General features: G+C 39.7%; 1 protein-coding gene across 1 annotated transcript in view; it reads right to left on the reverse strand.

Moving 5' to 3' along the window:
• LOC108670871 overlaps window positions 1-21,983 on the reverse strand; it is a 49,476-nt gene extending 27,493 nt beyond the window's left edge. The window contains exons 1-22 of the mRNA XM_047879748.1: window positions 21,701-21,983; window positions 19,815-19,906; window positions 16,805-17,016; window positions 16,115-16,301; window positions 13,530-13,634; window positions 13,214-13,351; window positions 12,898-13,005; window positions 11,829-11,933; window positions 11,486-11,596; window positions 11,209-11,313; window positions 9,619-9,744; window positions 6,674-6,747; window positions 6,276-6,338; window positions 5,637-5,793; window positions 5,125-5,227; window positions 4,441-4,648; window positions 3,870-3,994; window positions 3,044-3,177; window positions 2,389-2,575; window positions 1,795-1,977; window positions 593-803; window positions 196-430 (exon numbers count right to left, since the gene is read on the reverse strand). Coding sequence (XP_047735704.1) covers window positions 196-430; window positions 593-803; window positions 1,795-1,977; window positions 2,389-2,575; window positions 3,044-3,177; window positions 3,870-3,994; window positions 4,441-4,648; window positions 5,125-5,227; window positions 5,637-5,793; window positions 6,276-6,338; window positions 6,674-6,747; window positions 9,619-9,744; window positions 11,209-11,313; window positions 11,486-11,596; window positions 11,829-11,933; window positions 12,898-13,005; window positions 13,214-13,351; window positions 13,530-13,634; window positions 16,115-16,301; window positions 16,805-17,016; window positions 19,815-19,904 — 2,967 coding nt within the window. The 5' untranslated portion in view covers window positions 19,905-19,906; window positions 21,701-21,983. The remainder of the gene's footprint in view (window positions 1-195; window positions 431-592; window positions 804-1,794; window positions 1,978-2,388; window positions 2,576-3,043; window positions 3,178-3,869; window positions 3,995-4,440; window positions 4,649-5,124; window positions 5,228-5,636; window positions 5,794-6,275; window positions 6,339-6,673; window positions 6,748-9,618; window positions 9,745-11,208; window positions 11,314-11,485; window positions 11,597-11,828; window positions 11,934-12,897; window positions 13,006-13,213; window positions 13,352-13,529; window positions 13,635-16,114; window positions 16,302-16,804; window positions 17,017-19,814; window positions 19,907-21,700) is intronic.
• Window positions 21,984-22,456: the final 473 nt, after the last annotated feature.

Below are 22,456 nucleotides of genomic sequence, written 5' to 3' on the forward strand. Positions count from 1 at the left end.
TTTGCTGAAACTTCTATCAAGCAATATGTCATTTAGGTCACGCGAAAAATTAACGGAACTCATTCCCGCTTGATCGTGTGCGCCATACTATATACGTCGAGAAGTTGGGAATAATAACATTATCATCTCTACATCTTTAGTAATTATATTAAGATCCTTTTGGTGAAATGTCAAGGGTTTAACTATGATCCTAACCTCGATAGTGACATTGCGGCCTCGCTGGTAAAGATAATAGGACCGAGGTCCCGGCAGCATGTCGTCGGGCAGGATGGCGACGGTTGAAGCGTTAGGGAACTGTCCTGAGCTGACGGAGAGCGTCGTCCTGCCCGCCATGTTCGGGTACGGGATCAGCTTCAGCTTCACCCTGGACAAGTCAGCCGCTGTGCCGAATGGCACTTGCAGTAGCGAAAACTTTGGGATGCTCGTCCATCTGCACGGCAATGAGAGTAATTTTTCGCAGGGAGCATTAAAAATATACCTAGTTCCTGAGCATGTAATTTGGTGTAGAATTAGCATGACTATTTTATCAGCTTGGATTTAAGGTGGTAGAGAAATGAAAAACTTCAAGTCATAGATCACTGAGTACACGTACAAGCGATCGTCGGTGGAAAATGCGAGCTGCACGAGAGGCTTGGCATTATTCATGTCCGCGATCTTGAGTCTGAGGGCAGCAGGAGGAAACCTGGCTGCGGCAGGGTGCTGAGTGAGGGCGTAAGTGGCGTTGTCAAGCTGCGTCAGGAAGGTCTTCACAGCAGGGTGCGTGAAATCCAGCAAGTCAGAGTTCTGCAGCGTCGAACGAAGTTCTGTGCAGATCATTTATGAATTAGTTATATTTTCATTCAGGCTAGTTTGTTGAAAAATGGAAATTTAGCGCATTGATAACATTTTTCACAAAAATTTGTCCTTTACATTGCAGATGTTTGCTTTTAGTTGAAAAATAAGGATTATTAGCCTAAACCAATTCCTGCAAGAAATAAATTCATTTTGAACTAAATCTATCATAATTTTAGATATAAATTTGGAGAAGTCCTGAGTTGAAGCCTCAACATTATTGACAGAGAGCCTAAAATGTAAGGTCTCGTCGCTACAAGAGAGTTTCAAACCATAAGTTAGTAAATATTCCCATTATCTATTATTTAATTGAGGTCATCGAATGAGAAATTTTTCGTCCCACAACTTATTTAATCTGATTCCCTGAAGCCAAGGAATCCGGATAATTGTTACAGGCCTAAAACAATCACAAATTTTGTGTTTGCTCAATGGAACGACCAATAGTCCATTAGTCTCGTAACAAATTAAAACTACTCTGTACTTTTCGGTTTAGGTTGCATAGTTTTGGAACAAATTTTAGGACCTGCACAACTATGAGGAGCAAATTGGCTTCTGAGTATTTCAAATTTTATCCTCGAATCATAATTTGATTTTTCTAATCATTAAAGTTGAGTGACGGGTAATGTTTCTAAACAATTGCGCGCTGAAAATTTAAGTGAACTTCGGAAGCGAAGGGGCGAGAAGATGACTTGCCAGTATTATGTAAAGAACACTTGAATCAATGCGCATGTAAGTGATTGAAGTCATTACTCTTAGCAAATACATTTTAATAACTTCAATCACTTCAATACAGCAAATACATTTTATCGACTGTAACTCAAATAGGCTTCATTTTAACACCGGAAAAATAATGTACGGCATATATTTTTTCAACAAATAAAGCATCTCGAGTCATGAGAGTCAATTCATGTAACTGGTCTTAATTAAAACATCATGATAACGTAGCAAGGCCCTCAAACTGACTCGGGGCGTCCAGCCATGGCTGAATGTACTCCAGGGGCGGGCTGCTGACGCCGACGAAGGCGTCCAGGGAGACGAGCGTGACCTCGTCTTCCAACACCTCGACGTAGGCAGCGGTGAGCTTCGTAGACATTGGGTATGGGGCTGGGGCCACGAGCTGTACCACGGACCGACCGATGCCGCTCTCTAAGCAAACAAAGGTGAATTTGCGACATGAAACCAAAACTCAGACAGAAAATTAATAAGAAGCCCGAGTGGAATACTTTCAGCATTCAATAATCACAAACAAAAGAGTACACAAACAATCAATAGAACATTTTTTATTAAAAAAAATGGTAAAAATAAACGATTAATGAAAACAACTTACCTTTGAATGTGACATTTGAACATGGGTTGTTGCGATTGTGGAATTATTCTCTCAATTATTCACATTCACAAGATTTATTCCTATTAACCCTAAAGTTTAATGTTTATAATTATGTATGAGTATATATATTAATTAAGTATGAGTTTATAATTAAGTATCGATTTACCATATATATCCCCGATATATCTACTTCATTATCATATCCCAGTCAAACACGATGACAAACGTACGGTCAATAAGCCTGAGGAGAGCGTAGGAGAATATCCTGTCATCCTTTTTCTCGTCCGGTAGGAAGCGGAAAGGAGTTTTCATGGGCAGGTTGAAGATCCCCTTCAGGTTCATGTCCGTCCATACGTCGTTCTGCTTCGTCTGCCACGTGCCAGGATAGCCGGAGGCGTTCACAACAGACAGGGACATCTGACACGCACACGGTAATTTATTATTAGAAAAGCTTTAATCACATAAAAGATCAGAAACATTTAATTGGACTGTAAAGAACTGCGAAAAGCACAAATCGTACAGCAGGTCACTGCGTTTATGTAGATGTAAGAATTAAAAAAGTAAACTGTAAAATACTGATGAACACTAAGCCAAGAACTAAGATAACGAAGAGCTCCTAGGAATTATTTATTGAAAGACGGAAAAAAAACAAAAGCCAATTACAAACGAGCTGAAGAAAATGTATTACGGAAATAAAATCTCACTTTAAAGAACTAGCGAACGTGCGTTGGAAAAAAAGTAATTTCATTATTACTCAGGAGCGGATTATATATTTAAATATTTTTAAAGCTGATTATTTATGAATTAACTCCAAAATGTTCTGATATAGTATAGAAAAACGTTATCTAGAGTCTGAGGACACAGAGGCAGGGTCTGTAGGCTAACATCGAGCTGCTGCTGGGTGAGACCGTCGCCAAGGATGAGGGCGAGGGTCGACTCGGAGGGCCTGAGCTGCGCGTCATCCTCGCCACCCACGTAAGCCACACTCGGCATCATCCACGGGCTTCCACTTGTGTAGGCTGGGGCATGGATCAAGTGGTTACTCGTACACTCCATCATACGTGTACGCTAACATCAAGAATGAGATGAGTTAGGGTGTTCAAGGTGTGTCATTTGAACAATGCAACCCATACAACGTCACCAAATGAAAGTCGAGGTACCATTGCGAGTTCTTTCAATGTTTTAGCTGATAATTGTTTAGGTTATAATGAAAATGCAGTGCAAAGTCATTATAAAAAATTATGTATTAAAATCATTTGTTTGCTTGAATCGCAAGTTAACCAGAATTTAAAAACAAAGCCCTGTATATATTCAAGCAGAAGCCTAGTCTGAATGCCACTTTTAGCTCCTTTCCTCTTGAAATAGTAAATAGATAGGCCGTTTACTAGCGTTAATTTCATGTCTTATTTATTTATTTTCCGCATTGGAACATGACAGTGCATTATACTTTACTAATTGATTTATTTGGGTTTCTAGGACTCAACATATTCTGAACAGAATTTTGTATTATGAATTGACGATGGAGCTGGACTCCGAAACGTTTTCTCTTATAAAGATATGGTGAATTTTTGTGGTATTTTCTTTGCTTTTAAATTCCTAAAAAATTAGGTGTGCAAACCATCGTCTGATGACGACCACAGCCATCCATTGTTCCCTGCCTTCATTAAGTCATTGTCTCTAATTAGATCTTGTGGCGTCAATGGTCCCTCACCGGCAAACTCGCAGTCGTCAGGTCGCGTGCACTCGTCGCGGGCGATGCAGTACACGGCGGTGGGGCCGCACTTGAGGCCACAGCGCTCGCCCACGCGCAGGCATTTCTTCGTGTGCTTGCAGTACCTGAATAGCAATGATTATTCCGCATCAAATTCACCAAATGCTGTATCTGCATAATATTTTCTTTTCGTGATACTCAGACACAATTTTAGCTGAATTTGCAGGATGTGAAAAATAGGGAGTTTGTGTTTGCAAAAAACGCCTTTGACGTGGTAAATCGTTCTTACACTTGTGCGTAATGACTACTTGACTTCATCACATAAGAGATAAAAAATATGAAAATATAAAAAAATCTAAACAAATATTCGAATTATACTTCCAATATGCTTTCAGAGCGGATATTAAGATGCAAGATATTAATCATAATTTTCTGATGCCTAAATCTTTATCTTCATTTGCATGTCATAATTCAACAGCATAACTTGAGTATCTTATATACCGACTCGCATTTAATATCCCTAATTAAATTAGTGGCTTATTCCTTCAGCAGTGTGAGTGCGTGTACTCACAGCGTGTAGGCAGGGCACTGCTGAGTGCCGGCGGTGCTCTTGCACTGGCCAGAGCAGCACACGGACAGCGGGGGACAGTCCGACGGCAGCTCACACACCACGCCCGTGCTGTGCGTGGCGTTCGTAAGCGCGTCACACACAGACAGCAACGTCGCGTCGTATGAAGAAGCTGCACCACCCGCCGCCACGCACTGTTTGTGCCCAGTGTCTGTGCACGTCAATAACGGCTTAGGCTTAGCTAACGTTCGAACGTTATTCATAACAACTTATCGTACCTGTGAGTTATTGGTGAGCATTGAAGAGAAAACTCGTTATTTTAGTTGCATCATACCATCAATTATATAATTATTATTTGACCAAGTATCTAAGTATTATTGGCTGGTTTAAATAAATAAATAATTCTCAAATTGATTTAATCTATTCTAATGCAAATAAATCCTGTCTACGTTGTATTAATACAACTAAGCCTATAAGAAGTCTTAAACATCTGCCATACGTTGCATTGATATACTATGCACTCACTATAAACTGCTTGAGGTCAGCACAGCACAAGACATTTCTTCAGTCATCCCTGGGCTCATAATAAATTGTCCTAGTGCGTGGACACCAAGAAATTAATTTCACTCTCAGTACCACCAGCAGACCTAAACTTATCACTAGCAATAAAAAGATGTAGGCGCTCACTGGGATCAGGGCAGCAGGCGAGACCAGCTGGACAATTGTCATCCAGCAGGCAGGTGGTGAAGTTCAAAGCTGGGCACGACGGAGTAGAGTTGTTGCCAGAAGTCTGCAATATACGTACTTATTATTCATATTCTATTCTTGAGAGGTAATAGGTTCATTCATGGGTACTTACCCTCTATGAATGATGTCATGCATTTATTTATTCTCGAGTAAAAATAAATTTTGGAAACATTATTTGAAGACTAAAAAAGCTATGCTATCTAGACCAAGTCAATCGAAGCAGATTTGGTCCACAATGGAATCTAAATTTCGACTAAATACATGATTGTAAGGAAGTGAATTAACTTGCTATATAAGTCAATATTATGTCAGGTCTCCAATTATAAAGTCTAGTTCCTTGTACCGATCACTAACTATATATATAATGATATGATCGCGAGTTACTCGAGTTGCGATAGGTGATAAAATATGAGCAGAAAGAATAATAGAGAACATAAACTAGGCAGGCTCACCACTGCACAGAGATTCTGGCACTGAGGGTTGGAGCCGCAGGCGCCTGAGAGAGGGAGACACATGGACTTGAGCGAAGCTTCGTCCAGCTCGCCCCCCGCGAAGGCCGGCATCCCAGGGAACACCGACCCCCCTGCTCCTCCAGGTCTGCTGGGCAATCTGGTGGTAAATACAAGAAATTGTGCTGCTTTTATAACCATTCAGAAGCCGTTACTGTGAAGTAGAGATGATTTTGACTGAAATTGGATAGGGAAAATAAACTGATTTGAGGTAGGCAATTTAGCTGATATCAGTCAAGGATGCTCTGATATCGTGTAGAAAATATGAATCGATGTCGAGTTAGTGATATTACTTGTCAGGTAGGAAATATTTTTATCAATTGGTGGGCACTAGACATGGCTTCACTCTGAAGGCGGTTGATACGTTCCACTCCCGTTGGGTAAAATTATTCCCATCCCATCAGCTAGCATTATTCACCTCTCATCAGGTAGCATTATTCACCTCCTGTTATCTTGCATTATTCAGCTCCCTTACTGGCAGTATTATTCACATCTCGTTAGCTATAAATATTCAGCTCTCGTAATGGCAGTATTATTCAGCCCCCGTTACGTTGTTAACATTTCTACCTGGTTAGTACTCACAAGCTAGCAGTGCAGCCAAACTGCTCCAGCACACACGCGCCCACGGACATGCAGTACGTCATCCTGCGCGGAAATACAAGAGAGAGCATAGCAAATTCGCTAATGTATACAAATAGTTTTAAATTATTGATTTCAGAAAAACAGAACACTCGGAGGACTAAAGTTTCATCGGAGCAGAGTAAATGCCGATGATTATAAAAAAAATTGCTGATTAGATATAAGCGACAGCTTGCAGTCAAAAAATGGCGACCATGTTGGCTTTTCAAGGCTCAAATTGGTTTTTCTAAAAGCTTAAAAGTCTGAAATGTTCCAAAATTTCCTGATGTCAGTAATACTCTGAATTTTAAACGTATTTATATATAAATTAATTCATTCAATTTGTTCAGGGTAGAACTTACTTAGGTGGGCAGGGTTGGCTTGGCGCGCTACAGCCTCCTTGCGGTTCACAACGCTGACTTGACAGGCAGAATTGCTGAGGAAAATATTTCCATTATTAAATATTTACGCTTAAAATTTAGTCAACTTCTAACGAGTGACAGAATTATATTTCAAGAACAAAATCTGTTTCATTGCTGACTGATTAAAACATTGCAGATTAAGTGTTGATACTCAGCGTTTAATTCGGGGAAGCACAATACCTCAATATATTTAAACCTTGCCGAAACTTGGACATATTTGTTCCATAACTTATTGCTTTGCTTACAGTAATCAATGCTGAATTGTACGATCTACCGGAACCTTAACCATTGACCTGCAGAGGAGCGTTCTGTGGTCGCATTCGCAGGCCCTCCAAACTTCGCGTTATTCAACCGTTTTCTTAAAATCGCATTTAAGAAGTAACCTCGTATGAGGAAAAACATTCTCGCGCAACCTTGGGAGCAGTAATTTTCAGGGTTGTGTCATCACAATATCATCGTGATGAAGACGCCTTCCCATTTCTGAGGCTAATAATGCCTGCTGGCCTTGAACCATACACAACAAAGCCCGGACACAACGCTTCTATTGATCGCTGTTCCATCAGCGGTGGTTTGACCTGTGAAGCAGTTAATGTAATCCTGCAATTATCAACACTTTGCGTCACGTCATACTAGAAATTAAAATTTAATAAAATAGAACCATGTCCCATAAATTGATTATGTAATTAAAGCACTGATATGTCCACCTGTGTCAGCGAGTGTGACGTTACAGTTCTTTTACAGAGGAAAATCCAATAATTTCTACTAGATAATTTAAAAATGTAAAATGTTCTGATAAGATGTTACAGTTAAAAGAATTATATTCGGCTGCGCGCAAGACAAGAGCACCTCACAAACAATGCACAAGGTAAATTGGAAATATTAATTACGCACATAACTAGAGAGAGCAAAGAAACCAGCAATTTTTAATCGGCTTTAAAAGTAAAAAGCTTCGGTGCCTCCTCAAGTTTGACTGCAAGAGTTCGGAAGCACGAGTAGCGCTTTGTGCTAAAGAAGAGACGTAGTCAACTTTTTATTTGGGCCATAGACTCCAGGAGTGAAATCCAATAAGAAGAGGCAGAGAGAGCATAGATTCGCGATGAATTATTCAGCACGCTGAGCTACTGAACCGAATCTCTTTAGGGTCGTTCAATGACGACCAGATGGAGTGCAATCGAGGTCAGCTCATTAAAAAAATATAATCGATCCATTTATTCTTATTACCAGACCCAATTGTAATCAACCGCTCATCAATGTATATGAAATCGCAGCCTGCATATGAAATTAACCACATATGCTACTTTAAAAAACTATCAGAAACTGCGATAAAATATCAAATTTATCATACTTTAAAGACAGGTGAAGATAGCTGGCGGAAAATCTCAGGAAGAGTTTCTAATTAGTGCAAAAAAGTTACAGTTTAGAGCTTAAGCAACATTAAACTAGGGGTTAAAAATTTGAAACATTCCGACAGACAATATTACGTTAAACAGTTAATTATAATTAATAACCAATTGTCTTCAAAAAATATATATTTTCCAAGCATCAATGGAGTCGAACATGAAACGAAATATATTTGAGACTTAACTAAAAAAACATGTCTCCTCGTTAGGGGTTTTTCAGTGAATAAATTTCAAACCAAATAACTAAAATAAATGAATAAAGTGCAAATTTACAAAGCTTAAAATTGCAACACCAAATCAATTAATTTCAATAGTTGTACTGCATAATGCATGGCATGCAATATAAAAAGATTACTTTTTAAATTAGAAGGTAATTAATAAAAGGCCCTCGAAATGGGAAAACCAAGCTAGGCTGAAGCATGCGAGCCAACCTTCAGCTTTAATTTAAAAACTGAATCGTAATTCTGAAGATTTGCACGCGTGCTGAGGAAATGTTATCATTGTTACCATGTCTATAACCGCCATAGGTAAATAGTGTGTAGAATAATTTATTCTTTTTTCGGTGCTCGATGGTTTTACGCCATAATCTTAGCAAAGCACAAATAATCATAATAATAGCAATGATCATTTTTTGGGGTAAAGAGAGGAATAGCAAGAAGCTAATTACGATCGCATATGGCTCACCAGAAAGAAAAATAAAAAGCTATGGACAGGAAAACGACACGGAGTAAGAGTAGTTTCAGTGCTCATGTTATATCTAATTGCTCTACTCGGACATACCTTCTCTCTGAAAACAATGATTAAAGTAATAATATTACTGAAGTATAAACAAAGCTTAACTTCAAGAGACATCATAAATGCTGCTCCTACAGACCATTTAACGCGGAATAAAATAATGCCAAGCGGCCGACGAATACGAAAGCAGCGTTCAAATCTACGAACAGCTTCTTGACTGAACGAAACTACGAATGCAAACAGACCTGGCCTGGTGGACAGGCGGATAATCCATCAGTAACACGTATGGATGGAAGTATGGACAGAGCCATCGGTCTGGCCACGGCGGCCAAGCGGGGACACAAAGACCGAGGAACACATCGACGCCAACGAGTGCAATAAAACTGTTGTGTGGCATCAAACATTTGAGGCATTAATGAGAAATTATTATTTGCCGTGAATAGTTCGCTATTTTTCAAGCTACATGCGTTCTTTATTTTTCTTGTTAAATGTTGTTCAAAAGGCACACACACACACACACGGCTTGCGCTTGTCATTGAGATTAAAGTAGACATTGAATTTATTCGGTTAATTTAAATTATGAGCAATTTCGGAGAGAAATCAATAAGAAACGCTCTGTCAACACCAAGCCTTCAACAGACGCTTTGTCAACACCAAGCCTTCAACACTCATTGTTGAACAGTGTATTAATACTAATATCATACCGGCAGGTAAATTTCGGTAAGAGAAACAAACAGAATGGAAACTTACTTGGTTAGAAGGACAAGCCGTGGTGTTGCTAGTGGTGTTGCTGGTGGTGCTGGAAAACGTGCTGTTATTGCTGGTATCGTTGCAACTTCCGACCTCTTCACAGCTTTGTGATGACACACAAAACTCCTGTTGCACCCGATATATAATAACACTCGTGGCCAATCGGAAAATTTAATCTTAATTGATTTTTATGTAACCATAATCTATTTAGACCGTGATTGAAAACAAAAATCATTTACCATTCAAATCTCCACAAATCATGCTTCAGAAATCATTCATTTTATTTCTGTCCTAATCGCTTCGGATGTGCGAGCAAGCTACACAATTCAAGTAACTGGCACTGCAAAATTTATGATCAAACTCACAAGCTTGTTTGTCGAGATACTCCTCATTTGCTCTCAAGTTTACTTTCACGACATTTAAAATCAGTTGTATCCAAAGTCAGTTTAGTGGCTTTGGTTTATACTATTATATCAACGCGCTGTTCGAAGACTTCGTACAGAAAAGTTTCTTAATATGTTGAGTGTTTATTTTGGTGGCATCCTGTGTTCACGTATGAGCTGTGTTAACTCGTTATATTTTATGTGATTATGACAGTCTGCTTTAAACGACTATAATGCTCATTACCAAGAGCCTTAACTAGGAACCTCTTATCAATATTAAAAAAATTTGCTTGTGCTTTGGTTTATCTTTGTGCTTTTTAAGGAAACAAATTATCAAGAATGTCCTTTTTGATTTCGAAGTTTCTGATCATAAATATTTTATCGTGTTTCAATGTTCATTGATGTTAATGAGTTAATTAATTTATAAAATATGTCATTAATTAGTCGTTTAGGCATATATAGAGCTGTTGATTGTCCGGCAACAAGACGAGCGCCATGCAAGACATTTGAGTATGAAGCAACTCTGTCTCACCTCTTCGCCCACTCACGCAAGTCTAAAACCATCACCTACCTAGTATACCTAACTGCTTAACTGCTTTCCATATCTTGATTTGAAATATTGGAGTCAACAATTGTGCGAATAAAGGCTGTTTTCGGCCGTAAAAAATGCTCAATATGGTATCGAAAAATTATTGGTGCGTAATTCAAGACGAAAACATGTGAAAGATCCTTCAATGTAAGAGGACCGAAATACAATGCCTATGATTAACTGCTGGTTGATACACAACCGAGGCGATTAAGGTTAAGTCTGAACTTTACGCCATAGTTTCATGCAACAAATTTCATCTCAAATAAGAATTTTTTGACCCAGTTGCAGGTCTATAAAGGAATATGTATGAATTAAGAAAATGGAAGTTAAATTGATAAAAAAAGAAGCAATCAAATCCACCAATTCCAAATAAAACACAATACGAATACTATTAATATAAACACATCGTTGATTCATCCCGCGAAAGACAGACGTGACCAAAATGTGTAGAAAATTTAAATACCTGGAAATCATCCAGCTGCAAATATGTGCTCTAGTCACACACAGCAACACAAACATGTGTTTAACGACACACAACACACTCGGCTACCACAATTAAATTCCTGGAACCGGCATGGAGACGACGGTTATGACCACGAGCTGATGCAGGCAACCCACCTCGTCCAGGCCGCAGACTTGGTGGTCGCCCTCCTGCAGCTCGTCCTCGTCATGGCCGCCGCACTGGCCGTCCTCGACGCAGTCGCCGCTACTCGCGCAGAACACCTGGGCCGACATTGTCGTGATGTGACATTACCACTAATTGTAATATTGAAAACTAAAAGAAATAAACATTAAAACAAATAAAACAAAACATACAGGATCTACGCCATCAATTAATCAATTAAACTTTTCGATTATTAATATTGCCACTTCATCTTAACATCGTCAAGCATACCTGTCCTGGCCCACAGCTGGCCCCGGAGAAGCGGAACTGTGAGCGAGCATTCGCCGCCGTCCCACCGCAGGCATCAGGGGCCACGCAGGCGCCCAGCATAGCGCAGAACACCTGCGGTCACGTCAAATGATCATCTTAAGGTTATGGTGACATGATGAATATTATTGAAGTCAAATTGGATGGATGTATACTCATAATTGAAGTAGATGAAAACAACTCTTGAACTATGGCATGTTTGCTACATTCAAGAATACCTTTGCAATTTCGATACAAATAACTCGTAACTGGACGATTTACAAATAAATGGAAAAATTCAAATTGAAGCATCATCGATGATCCTCACTTGTCCCGGAGCGCAGGCCTCGCCGCGTTCGCTGCTGGAGACGAGACCGGCAGACTCATCACATCGTCCGGGCTCCGTACACTCGCCGCGACTCAGGCAGAACACCTACGGGAGTGGTGACACGGATACACGATATTGCGGTATAATATTCTCATCATGCGAGCCGTTATGGATACATCAGCTCGCCGAACATCTTATTGATAGTAGGCATCACAATTTCACAATGTGTGATGAAAATAAATAACAAATTGACCATTCGGGTACTAGTTTTCAACAAAATTCATTTTTAAGACAATGGTAAGTATTTTGAGAACCAAATGTCGAAATTTGAGGGCCATTTTTATAAGCACTATTGCACTGAACGAAATCAAAATATTCTTGAGCTAGAAATTTACGCACACAATTCATAGGTAAACAAATATTGGCCGAAAAATGTGTAACCTGAGAAACGCATTCATGTTTCATTCTAAATGAACAATTTGAAATTTTTTCCACGAACAAACAAAATCAGAAATAGTGTCACAATGAAAACTAATACCGATCGGATATGATCCTATCATTGACGTAAAGCGCTTATTACTTAAATTTTACCTGATCAAGTAAGCGTCGCGAGAAAAACATTGAGATCTAAAATATAATGAAGTAGAACTAAGTGGAGGTGAAATGGGAAAAATTTCATCCCATGGAAAGTGAAAATTTTTCTAAGTGGAAATTTTTTCATCCGTATGAAAAAATTTCCTTAATTCGGGCTCTGGACATTTTACTCTGTTATCACACAGGAATATTGTCATCGCACACATCTTTGCCGCCTCTACGCGGGACTCCAAACACTGCAACGCTCCACTAAATTATCACGATATCTGTTGAAGAAAACTGCCTAGCAAAATTAATCATTGTTATTAAGAATTACTCTCAATTTTTCTGTGTAATTCGTCCAAACACACTTGACGGCAAAGAATATCACCGATCTATGAGACAAAGCGGAAATAAGTATGAGACAAAAACATGCGTAAGAGGCATTCAGCCAAAAAATTTAAGAATTAATGTTTGTTATCATAATGGAGCATACCTGTCCTGGCCCACAGCTGGCCCCAGAGCGGGACTGTGAGCGAGCATTCGCCGCCGCCCCACCGCAGGCATCAGGGGCCACGCAGGCGCCCAGCATCGCGCAGAACACCTGCGATCCCGTCAAGTGATCCTTTTGCAGGCACGAATAACTTGTCGACTTGATAGTTATTACTCAAGTACTCATACTATTTAAATGACCTGCAAATCTCATTCAAAGCTAACTTTTTTGAAGGTCATTTTTGAAGCTCTATTTAAGTTACAACTAATTTGATGATTTATTAAAATGCTTCATATATGACATCGCCGATGATCCTTACCTGTCCTGGAGCGCAGGCTTCGCTGCGTTCGCTGTTGGTCGCTAGCACTGCTGATTCATGTTGGCTGTTGTCGGCTAGCACTGCTGACTCATCACATCGTCCGGGCTCTGTACACTCGCCACGACCGACACAGAACACCTATGATAAAGTGAAATTGGTTGCTATATGTGTAACTTATTAAGAATTACGGGTATTTAATACCATACGAAAAAATGGCAATAAAAATAATATTCCATCTTGAGGAATATTCGGATAAGTTGCAGTATTGACGAAACCCGTAGCAGTTCTATTCAAATTATCGTTAATAAATCCTCACTTGTCCCGGAGCGCAGGCCTCGCCCCGTTCGCTGTTGGTGGCTAGCGCTGCTGACTCATCACATCGTCCGGGCTCCGTACACTCGCCGCGACCCATGCAGAACGCCTGTGGAAAAGTCAATTTGTGTATCCTTAACTTCTATTTTAATAGTTAAATCTTTATATGAAATTCGTTTTGCTACCTTCAGAAAAATATCTTTTCATTAAAAACTATTTTATGCTGGTGTTCATTTCATAAAGGCTGGGAATCAAATTTATTTTTGATCCCATTGTTCTCGACCTAGTGGTTAAGATTCAAGATTAAAGAAACTTCAAACTGAAACAAGAATGTAACTTTCTAACATTGTTTAACTTTTTGTGATAATTATTTTTCGCATCAATGCAAGACAAGCCACTCCGAAAGAAAGAAAGAAGTTCTTCACATCGATTACTTTCTCATTCCTGGCTAGCCTAGAGTTGCCATGACCGACCCTGACACACAATCAATGCAGAGGTACACACAGAATGTTGCCCGGGGAACGGTCTGTTCCGCTCCATGCTCGCTGGGCAAAAATGCAGGAGAAACGGAATATTGTTGTAGTTAGAATCGTGACGCGACTGATTTCTTTGTCTTGTTTTAATGAAACACAACTGCAATCCATTGAAACGTCAGATCAAATCTTACCAGCGCTGTTGTATTAGAAAAACTGGAAGACAGCGCAAAAAAACGTTTGAAATAAATGCGGGTGTGTAGATTTTCTAAAGCATTGTTGGAGTCACCCACTCAAAAGAATCTGCAGACACGTTTAAGAGTTTAGGATAAGCCAATATCACAAATAATAGAATTAAAGAAAAAAGTATCATTTCCGTTCCCCAGAAAAATTTGCAGACACTCATTTGTAGCGATGAACGCAAAGATTGCACCATCGTGCAACACGGACGAATTCTTCATCACGGGCTGTGGTGATAGTAGTCAATCGATTGAAGCTAAATAAGAAGTTTCTAGAAGAAATTCACAGGCTGCCTAGAAGAAATGCATAGATTGCCTAGGAAAAATGCATAAACTGCTTAAAGGAACTGCATAAACTGCCTAGATGAAGGGCACAAACTGCCTAGAACAAATTCATAGAATGTCTATCAGAAATGCATAGGCTGCCAGAAAGATATGCATAAACTAACTAGAAGAAATGTATAGATTGCCTAGGAGAAATGCATACTCTGCATAGATGCCTTGGAAGAAATGCACAGATTGCATAGGAAAAATGCATAGACTGCTTAGAAGAGATGCATAGACTGTCAAGAATAAATGCGTAGCCTGCCTAGAAGATTCTTGATTAGCATTGATTGTGGTTGGAAGTCAACAATGGTAGAGTTACTCAGAGATAAGAGTGTGGTGACGAAATGAGATGATAGGAGAGTGGTGATGATGTGCAGAGATAGGAGAGTGGTGATGATGTGCAGAGATAGGAGAGTGGTGACGATATGTAGAGATAGCAGTTTTGTGAAGGTAAGATGGGATAAGTTAATTACAAGTAATACGAATGTCAAGTTATGTTTGCCGTTCTCCAAGCGAAAATATTGAACATGTGACATTTTATCGGTTATTTTGCATGGTGAAAAACTTTTAAGGCAACAAAATAACAGGACAAATCAATGAAAATATTTTATGTCTCGTGAATTATTGCATCGCCTAACATACGTTTTCGCTGTTAGCGTTACGGGGGAAAAAGTTTAAAGCCACGCACAGCAAAATTCTATAGTGGAAATATTACAAATTTTTTCCGTTTTTCTTCTTATTCGAACTGACCATGAAGCTAAGCGCAAGATCTTTTTGTATATTTATTGATCAGGAATGAAGACTTTTAACTCCCCTTAGTCACGAACATGTGAAGATTTGACCAGACTCCAGCTATAGTGTCTTGAACAAATTACGCTGAAACAGAAGTTCAGCAGCAGTGCGGCATAAATATTTGATCCAGTTTACTACTTCAACAAACACCATCATTCGATTCATTATCGAGCATATGCATGCCTTTGTCCACTCGCCATCTAGCTGGGCGTTGTCATGACGACGGTACAGTGTTTACCACCATACCGCAGTGCCCTCCGATAGCGGGGGCTACAGTTGCACCTTGTGCCAATACTTTAACTGGACTTTCTCGTTGTTAACACGATAAAAGATATGCATGTTTTTGGTAATTTTTACGACTGCATACAATTAAATTTCATTGATGGTGAAGGACATGTATTAGTACTCGAAAACCAATTGAACCGTCGTTCGGCGTACAAAATATTAACTCTGTTGTTCCCGAATAAAAATTTGCAAGAATCACTTACAATGCTTAATAAGCCACACGGCACCATACCAGGATCAAGACACTAGGCAGGACTCACCATGCCAGGCGGTCACTTGACAGGTCTTGACTCACCATGCTAGGCGGGCACTTGACAGGTCTTGACACACCATGCCAGGCGGGCACTTGACAGGTCTTGACTCACCATGCCAGGCGGGCACTTGACAGGCCTTGACTTACCATGCCAGGCGGGCACTTGACAGAAGGTCTTGACTCACCATGCCAGGCGGGCACTTGACAGGTCTTGACTCACCATGCCAGGCGGGCACTTGACAGGTCTTGACGCCCTGGTGACATCGCCGCGTGTCTGGCCGCTAGCCCCGCACTGCCCCAGGATGCAGCCGCCCTGCGCAGGGCAGAAGTGAGTGCCCGGCGGACAGGGGGACGCTCTGGGGCGCTCCTCGGACCTGCACCCTGAGGGCGGCACGCAGCGTCCCGTGCTGGCGGGAAAATATTCGCAGAAATAATTAATAAAATAATAGTGATAAACTCACATATTTGCAATAAAAATTTTTCTTGAGAAAAATTACTGGAAAAAAATTTAACAAATGAATCACAAGGTAATTTTCTCTTATTTTCAAAGGGTGTCCTAATAAGTCCTTCTCGTATAAAATTTGCTGCCAGTCAGCAACAACGATGCTCAATCCAATTTATATTCTTCTGACAAGTTATTTTCCTTATTACTTTGTAATATCATATAATTGAGGTAAATGTAACAGTTCTATTTCATTGCTACATTATTCCCAACAGATTTTTTATCAAAAGTTTGATGGACAGTCAAAGAAACCTTCACAAAATTGCTCTATCGTGTGTTTTAAACCCATTCACATTATAGTTATGACAATCTCTGAACCTTTTCACAAAATTATTAATTTTCTCACCTAAAACAAAAGATCCAATTCACTCATCATTTCTATATCCACCCTAATAACCGCTCACTCACCTAGCACAAAAGCCCAGCCCAGGGGCACAAGGGCCCGGCAGCTGGGCATTGCTGGGACTGCCCCAGCTCGCCACCCCGTCGTTGCAGGGCGCGATGCAGGCCGCTGCGGTAGGACAGAAGACCATCGTTCCACCGCACGGGACTGAGCGATCCAGCAGACTTTCATCTGAACAACCTGACGGCACGCACAGACCTTGGCCAGCACATCGTTCCTGCGTGATCAAAGGACATGCAACTTTGCGTTATTAACATCTACAAGAGGAATGAACTTCATTAACCTTGGCTACATGAGTCGTGGACGCGAATTATTTGAAGTCAGTGTCAGGATGAAGTGAGCTGTAAGGTTTGTCAAGAAAAACGATGTTGCTGATAGAGTCAATCGGATACAACAATTTGTTCCTGAACATGAAAAGCATTGCAATTACCCGAATGACATGAGAAGTGTTTTAATTGGCGCCGTTAGTTATATGTAACGAACTTATTAAACCAAGAATTAAATGAATGTGTGTTGAAGTGTATTCCATTAAAAGCCCATGTAATAAAAATGAATTACTGATAAGAACACCTTAAAAAATTTTCTGTATCTTTATAGTCTTTCATGGATTAAAATCCATGTCAAAATTTCATGATACATTTATACAGAGTCCAGGAATATTTTAAATTTTCGTCTTTATCATAAATACTCGTACTTCAACATTGGAAAATTTAATCAACCACGACACTGAATGCCCCAATAAATCGAAAAGTCCGTATATTGGTTGAATTCAAGCAGCATCTGAACTCCTCGTTACTAATCTGGCGATAATGTGCATTTTGCTTTAATTTAACTATAAAAAGTAATTGAACAATGGCTAACAATTACCGTAGACATGCCACTCATGCCTCACTTGATATGAGAATCCGGGGCCTGATGCCAAGTCTTTCAATGAAATCATGGATCTTCAAATGTTTATGATCATGCAAATAATATATTTTGAATATGAATAAATATTCATTCATATAATCATTCCTTTTCATTTCATTCATAATCATTCTTTTTCTATAACTTTCTTTTATCTCACGTGATCCGAATATTCAGAGATTCCACATATACAACAAATTTATTTGAACGGTAAAATAAAGAAATATGTTACGAGGGCTGCGAAACTTGACATAATCCCGGTTGATGAGCCAGTGACCTTGCGCAGTCTGAGGGCCCGCAGTCATGCAATGTGGTGGATATTACGGCATAAGAGAAACAATGCCAAGGACTGTTGGCGATGGTGTTTCAAAAAATTGACGGTGTTTCAAAAAAAAGGTGCAGCTATGTGAGATGGGTATGAGTGAGACGGTTTCAAAAAGTTTGGGCAAAGTGATTAGTGAGAGTAATCTTTATATGTACGTTTAAGTCATAAATTTAAGTCATCTAATAAATAATAAAATGTAAGTTTAAGTCATAAATATGCGAAAAGAGTGACGGAGGTAAATGTTAACATAACGATTGTTCAAGGTAAGTGAGTACTAATACAGTACATACATCAAAGAAAATCTTTAAAGGCTAAAGGGTACGAAGTTTGATATGGCATGTCTCATGACGCTATACCAACGTATTCAAAGCGCCGCTTATCAAGGAGACTTCACGGCAAAACTTCTAACGATTCTCTTTGCTAACTTTTAGACCAAGTCCAAACTTTTTGATTTATATATCAGCGTTTTGGCAGCACAAGAATATTACATTTTCTAAACTACACTGCGTTACTCCTAATCCTTAAGTGAAGAGAACTGCTCAAAATCCGACCACAAATAGAGCACGAAAGAAACAAAGAGGAAGCCGCGTAATTCATGTCGCATCCATAAGTAAACGATGCATATTATTTCGCCTAGCTACATTGTTCAAGAAGAACTTAGACAAATCACATTGTTTCGTTCATTTCATTTGACACCGGAGGTTCCATCGACAATGAAATTTTTTCAACTTCTGAATTACTTACAACGAAAGTTTTTCAAACTTTCATTCAATATCTAAGAAGTTTGGCGGAGAATAAAGTTACTTTAACTAGTATTACTGAGCTAACTTCTACTAAGTTGCTTCACCATAACAACCCATGACTTTTCTGGAACGCATCGCTTGTTGTTATCTAAAACATTCACTTGATGACGAAAAACGATTTCTTAAATTTAGTGCCTCACATGATTTGCTCAAGGTTGCTTCATAAAAGATAAACAACTCGACATGTTGACGGCATCTGAGTCGTTTCTAAGAAATACAAAGGTCGCGATGGCTCTGCAGTATATCCATCAATTGCTGAGCGAGAAATACAAGGCAGCTCAAAGGTTAATCGTTCGCGGAAGACTTATAAACAAGCTCGTCGCCATTGGTGAAGGAAGGAGTATTGACCAAACAGGCTCGCGATATAGCTCATTTGGAGGTCACTGCGCGCGTACTTTAATTTTGATGCTCGGCTCAAATAGCGCCTTTGTGCCCAAATAATGTCCACTCGAGACACACACAACTGGAATAACTTATGTTAACAGACAAAGATAAATGCAGAGCTTGCAGGTCTCTTTGACAAGGCAACACGCGGCGCGACGGATGGTGGAGTATACACATGAAATGCTATAGGCATTTGAAATTATTCTGCAGAAAACTCGAGTTATTTTCGCGCTAACACAAGACATGAACGTGTTCTAAATCACCGAGAGACAACCTTATCGTAGGCAAGATAGGAAGTGAAGGTTAATAAAAGTACACTAGATGTGATATATCAATTTTCCAACAATCAAATGAATTTCTGAGAAAACCTGAAATTCAAGATTAAAGCATATGCTAAAAAATACATTTTTATTGTTCAATTATTGTAGCACTTTAAATTAAGAATTTAAAAACAATTTTTCCGTCCGTTGCTCGGGCTGATTAAATCGATGTGGTTGAGCACGATCATGCGCAGACTCTACTCACCCATGGTTGAATTAATAATACTTGAATAAACACTTGAATTAATACATGTATTAATTCAACCATGGTACTCACCCATCCCTGCGAGCAGCCGTCCCGCGGCAGGCGCTCGGCTACCGACTGTAGAACCACCAGGGACAGCAGCGCCAGGAGGCTGCGCGTCATGCCTGCCGTGCACAAAACATCGCGAATTTAGACTGTCAGTGCCTGGCTTATTCGTATATAACAGGAGCATATAAGGAAAATATTGATCCTGAAGTCAGAGCGTATATGACATGAAAATAATACGACAAGCACACTATAACTGTACAGTAAACACGACTGCTAAGTTGTTTGGAAATTCTTTTATAGTATTCGGTGGATCCCTTCACATGCTGTTAACTATGGCAATTCTGATATTACTGACATTTTATTATCACTTGATTAAGGCGCAGATTTATTTCTGTAAGCAATTCACAACTGCAGAGCAGTCAACACTTTATTCTCTACGACACTGCAATTAGAATCTCACTCACAAAACCCAGAGCACAGCACTAACAAAGCTCAATACATGTATATAGCCAATATTTAGTATATATCATTTACTGGAATACACCCTTCCACCTAAACTTGATTATAACCAATATAATTTTCCTGAAAGGAGCCACCTTCTTGCTAACTAGAACAAAGCAAATGTCATCGACTGCAGCACATTGCAGTTATTTCGCCGCCTTACAGATCACACTATCCAGTGGCATAGAGCTCGAGTCGTTCATTGAAACAACGTATATTATTTACCGACATACAACACCCCATGTTAACCTCTTTAACGCTGTACGGGTCTTTACTTGAAATACAGTGCATGACATGCACTGGAACGCAGCCCAAAGTCGTTCACTGGAACACATAGCTTGTTTATAACAGCCTAAACTCAACAAAAATGTTATTTGTTAGAACACAACGCGCGCGGTTTACGTGAACACATTTCATTTCATTTACTGTAACACATTACATATCATCAGCTGGAACACAGTTCATGCCATTCAGTGAGCTTCGAAAAATTGCACATCACACGCTCGGATTGCAACTATTTCCCTTGCTTGCAGAACCTGCCACTCTTGGAAACATGTCATTTGTTTACCTCTGAAACGCAGTAAACATCATTCACTTAAATGCATCGCGTGTTAACCTCTGAAATACATTCCATTTTTCTCTCTGCATTCCCGCTCATGTAACTCCCTGAAACACAACACACTTCACCCCCTGCAACATAGCTCAGGGTCAGTGGGTATAACTGGCAAACGTTACTTTTTGCCCCTCCCCCCAATATAATATAATATTGGGGGGGGCTTATATATAATATAATAGCTTGCGTGGCTCACATTACTTTTCGCCCTCTGGGACAGCTTGCGTGGCTCACATTACTTTTCGCCCTCTGGAACAGCTTGCGTGGCTCACATTACTTTTCGCCCTCTGGAACAGCTTGCGTGGCTCACATTACTTTTCGCCCTCTGGAACCGCTTGCGTGGCTCACATTGCTTTTCGCCCTCTGGAACACAGCTCGTGTCGCTCACAGGACCTCAACGCAGGAAAATGGCAAGCTTCCAAGATACACTGAGCTGTAACAGCTTTGTTGCTCTGGGTTCTGAGGTTATGTAAACAATGATTCAAACGTTGCCGCGATGTGATAGTTTTCTTTTGAAAGCAATTCATCTCAAGAATCCTAGCATCACCTGACCGATTGTTGTAGTATTGAGATGCATTTTAAAAATCAGGAAATCTTCTAAAACGGTAGAATGGAATGCGGAAACAAGTTTTTTTCGAATAATATAACTAGAAGAAAATGACGACGACTATATAAGTTTTTATTTACATTTTTTATAGTATTGGAGCATTAGTTTTCTTGTCGTTCTCCAGGCAAAGCATTCATACACATAAATGAACTATACTCATTCCTAAAGCCAGAATGTTGATATACTCACCAAGACTTTCCGAAACGTATCAGTTTATATAGAATATTCTTAACTAAAAGGTTCCTGTCACCGTTTTGTTTATTGATATAGCTAAAATTTATGAACTACCGTAATTTCACGATTGGTTCCGAGCGCAAACGCCAAGTCAATGTTCACTCGAAATTAAGTAAAAAGAATTCAGTGAAATGAGTGTCAAAAGAATTATTGACATGAATAAGCTGAGTCTTGTCGCATTGACAGTGGCTGGCCCACAGCATAAGAGTAAGAATCGTTGCACCTCTCACACCGACCGACTGGCACACACTGAGGGAAGAGGTCTCAGGTCCGTTAGATCGGCTGTCGCGTTCTGGAATCTGGACACCCGCGAGTCGAGATCTGGAGTTGGGAGACTCGTGTGTGTCGCGTGCTTAGAAAATCCAGTAACTCACTAAGTTTGATCTGACAGCCAAACGAGAGGAAAAGAAATATTATACGATCAAATTGTTCAATGCTGATGATGTACAGATCAAAACAAAGTTTCCTATTCGATAATTATAGATGAAAAATATTACGATAGGAACAACAAAATTTATACTCGGAGATTACATCGAGACTTCTAGTGTATCATGTGAATTGAAGTCATATTAAAATGTTTATAGCAAAATAACCAAAGATATTGCTACAAATTCATTCATAAATACCAATTAATCTCAAGTAGCAGAAATGTGGGTGTTCTTATCGCCATGGCAACGAAGCAAACAAAACACTCGTCCAATGCTTGAGATA

The sequence above is a fragment of the Hyalella azteca genome, unplaced genomic scaffold (genome assembly GCF_000764305.2).
Source record: "Hyalella azteca isolate HAZT.00-mixed unplaced genomic scaffold, Hazt_2.0.2 contig399, whole genome shotgun sequence".
Classification (NCBI taxonomy): Eukaryota; Metazoa; Arthropoda; class Malacostraca; order Amphipoda; family Hyalellidae; genus Hyalella; species Hyalella azteca.